The 13,269-nt window shown below is 39.5% G+C and overlaps 1 protein-coding gene across 1 annotated transcript in view; it reads right to left on the reverse strand.

Annotated features, from left to right (window-relative positions):
- Window positions 1-13,269, reverse strand: part of TBX15 (T-box transcription factor 15) — a 97,533-nt gene that overhangs the window by 31,078 nt on the left and 53,186 nt on the right. Inside the window, exons 2-3 of the mRNA XM_065844323.2 lie at window positions 7,577-7,790; window positions 885-986 (exon numbers count right to left, since the gene is read on the reverse strand). Coding sequence (XP_065700395.1) covers window positions 885-986; window positions 7,577-7,790 — 316 coding nt within the window. The remainder of the gene's footprint in view (window positions 1-884; window positions 987-7,576; window positions 7,791-13,269) is intronic.

Here is a 13,269-nt window from a genome sequence, read left to right on the forward strand (position 1 = left end):
TTATTTATATATTTATTTTTCAGGTTAATGCAGCCAGAACTGCACTCAAAGAAAGGGGCAAAACATCTAGCTGAATATCTGGAACTACTTTGATTCTTCCCAGGAAAAGCATTTTCTAGAGAAACACTCCGCACAATCTGAGAGAAAAAATGTAATATCTAGCATTTGAAACAGAGGAACAATTCTTGAATCATTGAAATGTGGTGTGATCCAGACTATTTGGGGAAAAGACTTGCTCTCAGGGGTATTTTAATTAACATAGACAAATCACATCTGTCTGGATAGTTTTCTGGGATACAGAGGATCATGAGTTTTCCAGAGTACTTTTTAGGATTGGGAGCCCATTAATAGCAGAGAAATCTCTTCTTCAGTCTTCCAGCTCAGTGATGGAGATTCATCAGAAGGTTTCTCAGTGTCTCCATACTACAAGTCAGGACTCACATCCCCTGTGGCTGCTGTTCTGGACAGTGAATGCTTTTAAAACAAAAATCACCCAATTCAGTTCAGGTCAGACCTGAGCTGCCACTTGCCTATTTCTTTACTGATGAAGTAGTTTTAAAGGCTCCAGACTCCCCGTTGATAACTCCAGTTATCAGTTCCGTCAGACAGACAGTCATTGCTATTTATGTTGCTTGTGAAACACATGCTAGGGATCTCTCATATTAAAAACTGCTATTTGAAAAAAGCAAGATTTCAATCCAAAAGTGAAAAGAGTATATTAAACCTCTGGTTTTATGTCTTATGATTCTGTTCAAATCAACTATGTTGGTGTAAATCAACGTGGTCTCCTCCAGCATACCTTTGCATATCTGTATAATTGGCATGTGGTTTTCATTGACAGTGAGTTTTCACAATGTTCCTACGTCTGCACCTAAAAAGCTTACCTGTATCTCTTGTTATCCACAGGAACAATGTCCATGGCAATATAATACTGCTGGTGAGGATCCAAGCCTGTAATTTTCACTCTCATGGCTGGAAACATTCTCCTGGGAAAAGAACAGAAATATGGAAGAAAATTATGAATAAGGAATTCCTGCCTGTTCTTCTCTGAGCACAAGCTTAGCTCTGCTGTGTACTAGTCACTATTCTGAAGATGTTCATAGCTAGATAACTGTTTCAGAAGAGAACACCTCAGAACTATTTTAATGACAAAACTTGTCTGTGTTAGTGTGGCTACAACATCATTTCTCCTTAAAAAAAAATTTCGGTTGCCAGTATCCAGTTGAGCTGTACTTGAGTGATTTCTCAGCCCTTATCTGAGCAAAACTTTAGCTGAGGTCCTGCAGGAGTGTGTTACTCAATTGCATGATTTCTGCCCAGAAGATAGAGGTCTTTAATAAGAGAAACTCTGAAAGTACTGGATGCTCACAGGAAATTACATCCTGCTCCTCTGATAAGTAGATATATTCTTACGGAGTTAAGGCAGTTTGGATGGAAGGAAGATATTAAAGGGGAAACTAAAATCCCAATGCCGAAATCATGGAAAAGTATACATCCCTAGAAACCATCATGACACACTCTCTTCTATCTATTGAGGACTAGTGAAATGTCAGGGAAGAAGATTTAAATCTCTGCCCAACATTTCTGTTTCTCAAAGTATTACCAGTGGACACAGCCTGGAGGAGGAAGAAAACAGGAAAGTTTATGTCATCATCTCCAAACATGTCTCTAAACATTCACACTGAAGGGATGTGATCACAAGAAACTATTTTATTCTTTCCCATCCAGGGCACATACAGCCACCTGCGGAAGGTGGAAAGGAGGAGGTTGGTGCTTAGCCTTTGCTCTACACACAGCTCTTCCATTTCAGGCCACTGAGAAGGATAGTTCTGACTATTAATAACTGCATCTGCCTTGGAAAAGGGTGATTATCATGGGGGGTGGGAGACCACCACCCTACAGCTGCTGGAGCACAGCTACCCAGAGTTACAAGAGACATAAAACTGTCAGAAAAATTATCTGCAGAAACCCTTTAAGGAGAGAGCAGTTCTGTGCGATGGATGGTGCAAGTTTGCTATTTGAACAATTTGGGGGTATAAAAGGAGTAACGGATTAATCTTCAGTGGCTTGAGGGTATTATCTTGTTTCTACCACAATGGCTCAATAAATCTGCCAAGCCAAATGGGTACAGGATATGGCATTTTACAATCTAGCTCTCCTTAATTGGAGAGAGGTGGCTTGGGAGAAGCTTAAGAGGTAGGTCATGTTTCAGAGGGTTAATGAGAAACCCAGGATTAATTCTGAGTCTCTTTGGGTCTAAATCTGCGCACTGTATTGGGAAAACTGAACACTGTGTGTTTCAAGAAGCTCTCTCCAAATCTGCAGCACAACATGAAGTTGCAGTATAGCCTATTGGGTTGTTTGCTTATGAAAGACCTTGTAAAAGATTACCGCAGACCATTCAACAAGCTTAGAAGCTAATCTCTAAAATGACCAGAGAGGGCTCAGCTGATCCCACTGCTTTCTTTAAGGTTTTAGTGTCCTTTTAAAGTTTTCTGAATTATTACTGTTTTTCTTTTTGTGCGTGTGTAAAAGTAACTCTAGTTTCTTTGCCATAAGGATGTGGCCTGGAACTGTCACAGCAGGTGTCCAGCAGCACAGCTGTGCAGAAAAGGGAAAACGGTAAAGAAATAGGCAAGCAGCATTGACTGAAGGAGGTGCTCAGGTGTAATCCTAGTTAACTCCCTGTGCCCTGTGTTTCCTCTTGGCTGGCTCTTGGCCCCCCAGAGGCACTAACCCTATAGAAAAATGGAGGCTCAACGGTTTGGAAGTCACTCAGGTCATTTGAATATGGCTGTGTTAATACAGAGTCAAGAGCCTTTCGTCTAGAAAGATATTGGCTAGCTTTGTATTCAGGAGCTACAGACACCAAGGACGTCTGTTTTCATAGGGAGCAGGTGATGACATCTGATATAGTTTAGGAGGAGGTTTTATATCAACAACAGTTTGGGATGATCAAGTTATTTATATATTAGCTTTACCACTCAGCAGGAAAATGGTCTTCCTAAACTTAGACTGTGAACTTACACACAGTAGGCCTTTAGAGGAAATATGGTGTGATATGAAATAAGTTATTACAATTATTTTAGCACCACTTTGAAGTGTATTAAAAAGCATTTTTGTAACAGCCATGGGCCTCAGTCCACTCAATTTATGTCTTCTTCCATAATAAGAATGATGCTTCTGAAACTCTAAATGTGAAGAAAATTGATATGAAATTATATATAACAATCTCTAGAACTTGATCAAAATAGTATTTGCCAGCACAGTAGTGTACTGATATTAGGAACCATGTTTGAGAACTTTCAGCAATAGAAGGAGGTAGCTGGATTGCGGCAGCCAGCGTTATTTTTTTGTTGTTTTTTTTTTTTTTCATTTAACACAAAAATATAGCTAAACTTTTCAATTTTTCTAGGGGAAAGCTGTTCAAAGAAGGAGGATCACATGTCCATTCCCAAACTGGATTTATCTTTTTTTTCAGAGGCATAAAGTTTCATTTTCTTACTCTTAGGAGTCTCAAGATATCAACTCTCATCCCTGCCCCTTGAGCCAGCACATGTGAAGTTTTTGTCAAGTTGGATCTGTCTTCAAAGTTGGCCTGCTCTGAGAGGAGCATGAGCCAGAAGACCTCCAAAGATCCCTTCCAACATAAATCTGTTCTCTGTTTCACACTTCAGTTTTAGAGAGGGCAATTCCCCATTAGGGAATAAGAAATTAAGAGGTACCAGGCAGGTTGTCTCAAACCACAAATGCAATTCCTTGAAACTCTTCAGATATTGGAAATATTCCTGTACATATAGCTTAGTGAGCAGAAGTCAGATTATAGTTTAAAAGGACTGACAAAATTTAATGTACAGATTTCATGACTGTTTAGTGTAATGATTTATATGCTGTGTAAACAACAACTTAAATAAGATTAAATTTGCTTAAGAGTGACATCTGCTAAATGTAAACCCTAAAATGAAGGGATGTGCTTTTCAATTGCAGTAAAAGACAATTTATCTGTTGACAGTAACAGAGTAGTCATTTCACACTCATAAAAAGTCAGGTTGAGAAACTGCAAAATAATCTGATTTAGGTTTGCAGATTAAGGGTGCACAGTGCTTATAATATGCTTGAGTTTACAGGGCTGCCTGAAGCTCTCATTGCTATTTTATACCTCGTATTTCCTTGCATTTAAGTCTGGTGCCAAATGTCTATTTCTTTATGAAAACAAACCTATGAGGAGAGAAACAGAGGGAAGGGAAGGGAAGGGAAGGGAAGGGAAGGGAAGGGAAGGGAAGGGAAGGGAAGGGAAGGGAAGGGAAGGGAAGGGAAGGGAAGGGAAGGGAAGGGAAGGGAAGGGAAGGGAAGGGAAGGGAAGGGAAGGGAAGGGAAGGGAAGGGATACCTTTCTATTTCACCCTGCAGGGTGGGATCTTGTAAAGGAGAAGAACATCATCAAGTAGAAAAAAAAAATACATATATTTAATAGTGATATAGATTTTGTGTGGGCAGCCAGTGGTGAGCCAGTTGGCCATCACAACTCAACTAATGACAAGCATCTCCTTTCAGTGAGAAATAATATTATTTAGGATTGTAAAGAATATATGATTTGCACAGTAATTTATGACATAGTCTTTTGTAAGCGAAAAAATTATCAAGGCTGGAGCTTACAAAGGCAATTGAGAATGCTATTAATGGTGTTGCAGGAAAAAACCTTGGAAAGACAAATATTTTTATAGTCCTTATAGGTGTCCCTATATCTATTCCCCACTAAAAATTATGAAAATACATGTTGTTTTGGACTCCTTAAAATAAAGTTAAGGTATCTTTCTTAACATGTGCTGTTAAGCACCTCTGATAGCTGCGTAAATAGGGAAAGAGATATTTAATCAGAAAATGCAGACCAGCCAAGGTTTTCCCCAGCACATAGGGACTTCTCCTTCAAAATATGAAGAACAAAACCTTTGAGCCAAAATCTAAGAAAATTAAAAAAAAAAAAAAAATGAGGCAGGGTAGAAGCAAAGAGAAAAAATTGAACAGGGGAAGTGAATCTGAATGCTTGGTTTCGGGATGCTTCTTCACTAAATGGGGCTCATTTTTCCTGGCACAGTACTTCACTGGAACTGTAGTTCAGCTGCATTGTGTACCCACATGGAAGAAACTATGTACGTCTCACAGTAATTTTTAATCAGCTTCCTCTTGTTACTGTGTAATTAGGGATGTATATCTATTGTTTGCTATGGTAACATGCAATGTGGGAAGCTGTATTTGTCAGAAAGGCAACACAAATGGCAAGTTCCATGGATGATTGCTGAGATGAAACATTTCAATTCATAAATGTCAGAACAACAGTTTTGTATGAAAAGTGACAAAATACACATTTCAGACAGTTGCAAGCAACAAACAAGAGTTTATAGCTTGAAGGCAGCAGAGACACATTTTTTTTAAAGTTCCTTGGTTTTTGTTTGTTTGTTTTTAAAACATGGCAATGTAGTCAATGTTGTAATTTCCTAAAAACTTCCAAGGAACTATAGAATCTTTTTTTGTATGTGGGCATCAGTCTGACCAAATAGAGTTTTTTTCATTTTTCGAAGTCATCCAAAGTATTTAAATGCTTTATGTTATATCTCCTCAAATATTTCACAGTGTGTTTTTTTTGTTTTTTTAGTTTTTGTTGTTGTGGTGGTTTGGGTTTTTTTTTCATGAACCCTTCCTTCTCCAGGAGCCCTGCCAATGCTGCCAAGGTTTTTCTAAGAAGTTTTGTTCAACTATTTGCAAAATTGCAGTGGCATTGATCTTGCAACTCTTTTGGTGACTTTTTTTAAAGAAACCTGTAATCAGGGTATGGCTTTTTAAGATCCCAGAAAGGTCAGATTCTTCATTCAGCAGTATGTGAGCTGCTGAGATCATCTTCATGCCACTGAGCTCTGGGGATTTTAGTGTGCACTGCTGTTGGTGGGCTTTGAGATATTTATGCTGCTGTTAAGTCTATCTACTCCATGTATCACAAGATAATTAATTATAGTCAATCCAACAAGTAACAATATATTATTTTGATTTTCTGAGGCAGCATGGCCCAGGCACTAGGGCAACGAACTCTGAAGCAAGAAACTCAGTTCTTCCAGTGGGATATTTATTGATGATGAACAGATCGCTTAATCTGTTTAGGTGTCAATTTCACCTCCCATGAAATGAGGATAATAATAATAATTTTCTTTTTATCTGCTTTGACATGTCTAGAGAAAAGGTGTTACATAATAGCAAATGTTGTAATTCCTGTTGCTTTGTCTCTTCCATTTGAGACAAAAGGGAAAAAGCAGCAGCCTGCTCTGTCCTGATACAAGGTGTTTCCTGTGCCAGTTAGATCATATATCTAAAACCAGGAGCTGATCTGGTTCTGATAACCTTTGTCAGGGATTATCTAGGTTGTTTGTCCAACACAACTTTCCTTACTTGCACTTCTTGGGGCTACAAAGGAATAGTGCTCACTTCACAAGAACACAAAACACCAAGTCTAGCTGATCTGGCAAAATCTGAGAGCTCAGAGAGGAAACAAAATTATAAACAATAAGAAACCCCTGGGGTTATTTCCCCAAAACTTGGGGAAAATTCCCTTCTGCACGTCTGCGGAAGGGGCAGAACAGCTCCTGGGACAGTCACGTGGCTTGCCCGCTTTAATTGCCTCTGTCCGTGGTGCTGACTTCCTTCTGTGCCCCGTCAAGTGGAATTAAAACATCGTTAGATGAAAGCAGGGGATATCCTGTTAACGCAAACTTGTCTAAAAGTCTGGGATCCTTTATATTTTGAGGAATCTAGAAATTTACAGCTAAGTTCAAGTTGCATTTTGGTGAACAGATTTATATCCTTTTTCAGTAGCAGACAGCAATGAAGATCTTACCCTTGGCTAGTTGCATGGCAGGATGAGTTTTTCATTTTAAAATAATCTGGCTTATTAGTGGCTCTTCCTAACATCAGCTGTCATGGTATCAGTTGCAATAGCAGAGGGAAATGCTAAACCCATGCATTTTCTTGATACAGGAAGTCATTAACATTTTATCTATTTAGAACTGCAGGAAGAAATTCATTTGGTGCAAAGGTGAGTTAAAATTTTGTTATATTTGGGATTAAATTAACTGTCTCATGAAGTGCTAGAGGAACTTGAAAGGAAACTCAAATGGCTCACCCCCAAATTCATAACTTATCTTAAATTCAATACAGCCAACAGCACAATGATTATTTCCTGATTTATTTGCTCAAAGGAAAGGCTATCCTCAACAGTTCCCTGCAGCTGCCAGTTCTCCTTTGGAGCCACTGATTCAAGCAGCAATATGAAACAACTTTACCTGTCTTAGGAAAGCTAGTATGAGATACAGCTGTGAAACTCTGACAGCCATTTAATTTTTCCTACGTATTTATTCCTTTGGCTTATCAAGAAGAAAAAAGCACTCTTTTTCTTAAATTAAAAAAAAAAAAAAAATTGTTTTGTTATGATCTGGGTTTGGGGGGTCTTGGGGGAGCTTTTTGTTTGTTGATTTTGTTTTGGTTGGTTTTTTGTTGTTTTGTTCTTAACTAGAGAGACAGAGGTATCTTACCTGCCTGCTTTTGTGATGATCATCTCTGTTCCAATATCATGAAATCTTTTCCAGAGGTCAGCACACTGCAGCTCTACCTGAATCTCTTCCATGGATGAAGGTGGAGGAGGCTGAGGGCCTGAGCCACCAGATGTAAGGTCTGAATGGGAGCCAAATGAGCAGGATGTCCTTTCTGCCAGCACCTCTGTGTCCGACCCAGTGCTCTGCTCTGAATCTGCAAAGTAAACATACCAAGTAAGACACTTCAGCTCTACCTGCTGTGAGTGGTAAAGGGAGGGAAGAGGAAAACCAACAAGGGTGGTGCTAAAGAACAGTGTAATGGCCATATATATATGTACACACGCATGTATATTTATAGGTTGTTGTGATTTATGGCCTGGTTTGGGGCTTTGGGTTTCCACCATGACATCTGGCATTTTCATGAAGTTTTAGAAACAGCTGAAAAAAGGACCCTCAACATAAAATGTGAATAGTAACAAACATCACCACAATGCTAGGAATGGAGTAAAAAATACAGATGATAAAATAAAAATTTAAAAAATAATTCAACGCTTCTTTTCAATCCAAGATTAGATGAGCTCACTGGAAAACTACATTCCACTAAATTGAATATCCTCTCATGCTATTATTGAAGAGTTGGTTATTTTTAAAAAACATTATTTTTTTCCTTTTAATATCCTTGTCATCAAAAATAATGAGCATTTTTTAATTTCGTTATTTGGCATCACCATTTTGGAGGTGTGTCTTGTTTGCTTCTATAATATATTTTTTGGAACAATGATATTTCCTGAGAAAATAACCATGCAGCTTTTGGTGAAGAAAATGCTCTAGGCTACTGAAGGATAAAAAGGGGAGGTAGTAAATATATGGAATAGGTTATCAAGGAAAGCAACTGAAGCAAACTGCAGAAAAGAGCATGAGACAACCACCTTTCTTTACAGGGGAGACGAAGAAAAAATCTTCGTCAAAAAATAAGCAAACAAACAAAATGTGAGGTTTGACTAGTTTAAAAGTCCAGGTTGGCATGTTGAGTCAGATAGCCATTTCTTTGCAAAAATAGCTAATTTATGGATTAGTTAGATATGGTATATATGTGGTCCTAGCTCTCATACAGTACAACTATACCAGAATTTTGCAAATAGCAGTGTTCTTTTGCAACACAGTACACACCCATGTTACATCAAAATAATTCACTATACATTCTGCAAGGCAATATGCTTATGTTTTGAACCTGATTTTTTAACAAATTGGCACTAGCATTGTATAGGGGATTGACAGAGGAATAAAGTGATGTGAAGCACTCAGTCAAATGGCTCAAGAAGAGCTTTATAGATTTCAAACATGATACAGAAACAGTAGTTTAGATTGTCCTCATTGATCACCTAAATACAAGCATCATAGTGAAGTAAGAAAACAGCTACTTATAAGTTTTCTCTGCACTTCAACAAATAAAGTGGTATCTCCAAAGAGGAAATTCGAGGAGACAAAAAGTAACAAACTGTGTTAAAAATGTGATCAAATCACCCCAGCTAAAATTCCTTCTTTACAATGAAGTGCCACAAACATTTTAATAACCCTGAGGGTGTGCAGGCTGAGTCTCATATTTACAGTGCTTCAGAGAGACAGGATCTCCTGGAGCAGCTTGCTCACCAGAGCAGAGGGCCATAGTAAAAAAGTGGCTGGCTCCCAATTCACTTAAAATATGGGGTCCTTTATGTCCCCCACTGACTTCCAAGTCGGGCTGGAACAATAATAGGTCCAACCCTCTAAAGGAGTAGCACAAACCTACCAACAGAGGATTGTTCCATGGCAACCAGTACTACACCAAAAAACTGATATCCTAGACACAAGCTGATTCCAGATAATATGAAATAACCTGCTGGGATTATTCTGTGACCATGAGAGAGAATTAATCTGAGAGTACAGAACGGCTGAGACCTTTACTCCCTGCTTCAGGAGCCCAGTGATGCAGGAGCAAAGTGACCCTTATCTGCTTCCTCTAGCTCAAATTATTCCACCTGAAAATGTTGGTACAGGTAAGCCTGGGTAGAGGTCTCTATGCTTAGGTCATTTGTTTTGCTAGTGATGATTAACCAGTTTTTACTTCAACAAAAAGCAAGACTGCTTCACAGATCACTGTAAGAGCTGAACCATTAACCAAAAGTCTTGCATCTTCTCTGAGGTACTAATAAAGTACAGGAAAAACTGCAGAGGGGATCTGAACAGACTGGATCTACGAAAAAGCTTCCAGCATGAAATCCTCCCCCCTGCATGAGGTACTAGCCTGTAGGTTGGCATTTAAAGAGACTTTTGGGCCACATCATCTGTGCTTGGTTCAGGCACTCAGAAACTGTGCATCCTCTGAAGCAGTATGGTAAACGGCCAATAGATGGCACCTGACTAGATGCTGTCCCGGCATCATTCCAGCATTTCCTGGACAGCTTCTCAAACTGGGCATGTGGCTGGAGTCTTGGGGACCCCTGGGAATTGACCGAAATTGCATGCTGCAGAAAAATATCAGAGACTGAAGCCCCCTCTCATTGGTTGTATGCCAATGTCACTTCACTGACTTTAACAGAGTTTTGGAGGGTTTTCTTTACAATGACAGAAGTGGAAGGAGAGCCACATTATTGGATATAATTTGCCATGCTGGCACAAATAAAAAATTGCAAAAGACATTCACTAATTAATGATACATCAGTGTCTAACCAACCATGCAGTACCCCAAAGTGACAATATAAGATTCTCTGCTTTTGCAACCTTGCTAGGTTGCAATCTGTGGCGCTTTTGGGTATATCTTAGGTAAGTAGCAATTGAAACAGTTTTATGTTTTTCTCTGGCTAGGATACAGTACAGTTCTTAAGAAAGTATAGTTCAAAACCAAGCTTATCCATTGCTGGCAACTAGCGAAAGTGAGAGCAGATGCAACTGAGGCTTCTAAACCTACAGTATTCCACTGGACTTTCAGTTGAGACAGTCTCAGGACAAAGTGTTCATCATTGCTTTTACAGACATCCATGAACTTGTACCTTCCGATCTTACCTACTCTTCTTTACAAAGTACTTCCCGTCACCTGTCTGCTTGAAGAAGACCCCTTCCTGCTGCACCACAGCTATTGAGGTGAACATCTCCAAAGCTCTTGCTGATTGCACAGTTCGTATCACTCTGCGTCTTTCATTTCCCCTTTCTTGCAAATCTCTTCTAAACCCATTCATTTCCACTCATTTTCTCTGTTCCTTATGGTTTTTTGTCTTTTTGCTGGTGTTTGTTTGTTTGTTTGTTTGTTTTCCGATAGAATCACAGAATAGTTTGGGCTGGAAGGGACCTTCAAAGGTCATCTAGTCCAACCCCCTGCAATGAGCAGGGACATCTTCAACCAGATCAGGTTGCTCAGAGCCCTGTCCAGCCCGGCCCCAGGGATGGGGCATCTTCCACCTCTCTGGGCAACCTGTGACAATGTTTCATCACACTCATCATAAAATCCCCTGATCCGTCAAAAAGAGGCAGGCTCTTGCAAGCGTTGTATTTCAAGGAGCTTGAAACTATCTAATGCGACACTACTGAAAATTTCAAGTAGAAGACTCATGGATTCAATGTGTCAAAAACCTCTCTGAGGCCTGAATGTACCTCTCTTTCACTGTGCAAAAATACTGCTCCCTTTCTACTACCCTACTACATGGCTTCCCATCATCCCTTCTTGCCACATTGACCACTGCTACTTCAGTTTAACAGTGAAGGAGAGGAAATTTCTCAATACTTTCAGCAACCTTTAGGCCTACCAAGAAGATCACAGGGTCACTTTCAGAGCTCCCAGGAATATTGCGGCCATTGCTGAGATTACAAAGGAACACTAAACTAGTTCAGATTTTTTCTTTCTTAATCCCTTTCCTACTTTTACTATCTCCAGATCGCCCTGGAAGTCCTCAGCTCATAATTTCTTTTCATCCAGAAATTCCCAGGCTTCTTGTTGGCAGATAGGAAGGCAACACTGTTCTCACAGGCATGTCGACTTTGAGGTCAGCATCCCCACTGAGTGCCCCAAGATGATGGAAAATAACTCCAACCAGTCTCCTGCACCAATACAATGTGTTCTAGGATCAGAACCTGCTTGCACAAAACAGCAAGCTGCTACTGCCTGACTTCTTACTACAGCTCAGCTGCGTAGTATTCTTCATGTACATTCCCTGCTTTTTTGTCAGTCCAGTACAAGAGGCAAATTGGTATGCGAGACTCTAAAAGATATTAATTTCCTAAGCAAATTCATACATGGATCTTCAGCAGAATTTTCTCTGCAGCTGGAGCACAGCAGGGATACTGTGCCCCATATTTAACCACTAAAAAAAAAAAAAAAGAACCACTCAGTTTGCAGCTCGTGCATTCAAGAAATGTTTTGCTCCAAAGTACAAAAAAATGCAAACTGCAGGAGTGAGGAATGAGAACAATATGACATACATAAACAACTACATACCCAGAGGACCCCAAAAGACTTATTCTCTTTCTCTTTTTTCTTTTTTTTGGAATTTGCATACATGTAGATATCTAATGTAGATCCTGTCAGACTCCAGTAGCATAAAGATTTCTCCCGGGTGGAATGTGGCAGCTGTTACAAGCTGTTAGGCTTTTTTTTTTTTTTAACTGTTTATTTTTGTTTGCAAGGTTTGTGAACACGTAGTGCAACAGGTGGTCTTTCCCTCTCCCCTGCAGTCGATTTGCTGGCAATCAGGATCTGCAGACTACAAAGAAGGTGCAAAATCCTGGACATGCATGGGCAGAGAAAATTCTGGGGACATCACTTTTTTTCTTTTTTTCTGTGAACTCAGCTGAAATCAACAGAGAACAGACACCTCGTTTCTGCTGGTGGTTGCAGACAGATCTCATGGGTCTTTTTAGATTTCTGAGTTTCAAACTGGCCACTGCCACTCCACAAAATCAGCAGCATGGGAACAATGCATCTAGCAGTATAACATTACTGGAATCCAGATACAAAACATCAGAGCCCTATAAGGTGAAAGAACAGAAACTTGCTAAGTTTGAACAGTTTGGAAGGGTGGTAGTTCATCTTGCCATGGTATGGTGGCTGCTGGTACAACTATTTCAGGCATACAGCTGTTTTCCAACGGTAATTAATAATTGGGCAGAAGTTAAAACAAAGATCTCAGTAACTTCAAAATTACACAAGAAGTTTGGCTATGGTAAAGACAGCAGTCACAGCAGAGATGAGGCAGTCTGGAGTTCAACAGAGCAATTCAGATTAGCATGGTTGTAAGCATTTTACACAGCTCATCTGGTAATTGCTCTTGCTGTAAGTAAAAGTTTCTAAACACTTCCCAGGTGATTGTAACCATATGCACATGCTTCACACAACAAATAACACAAAAAGAGTTCTGCAGGTTTTCTTATATTTTGGCTTGTCCCCCTGAACTGTTTTCCATTCCTTCACATATCCTAGTATATTAATTGTACCTTCTTCTGGCATTAGGCCCATTACCAACGATATATAGCTAGAATTTGTAGTGTGTTTATTGCTGATAATAGTCATAGAATTGTTTGGGTTGATAGGGACCTTCTAAAGATCATGTAGTCAAACCCCCAGTAATATTTATTTTTATTAAATTAGTGACTACAAGTTGCAACCAATATCAGAATTTACTGATCTGAGGACAGTACAAGTTTTTCCAGACCCAGAACTTCAT

The sequence above is a fragment of the Patagioenas fasciata genome, chromosome 1 (assembly GCF_037038585.1).
Source record: "Patagioenas fasciata isolate bPatFas1 chromosome 1, bPatFas1.hap1, whole genome shotgun sequence".
NCBI classification, from domain to species: Eukaryota; Metazoa; Chordata; class Aves; order Columbiformes; family Columbidae; genus Patagioenas; species Patagioenas fasciata.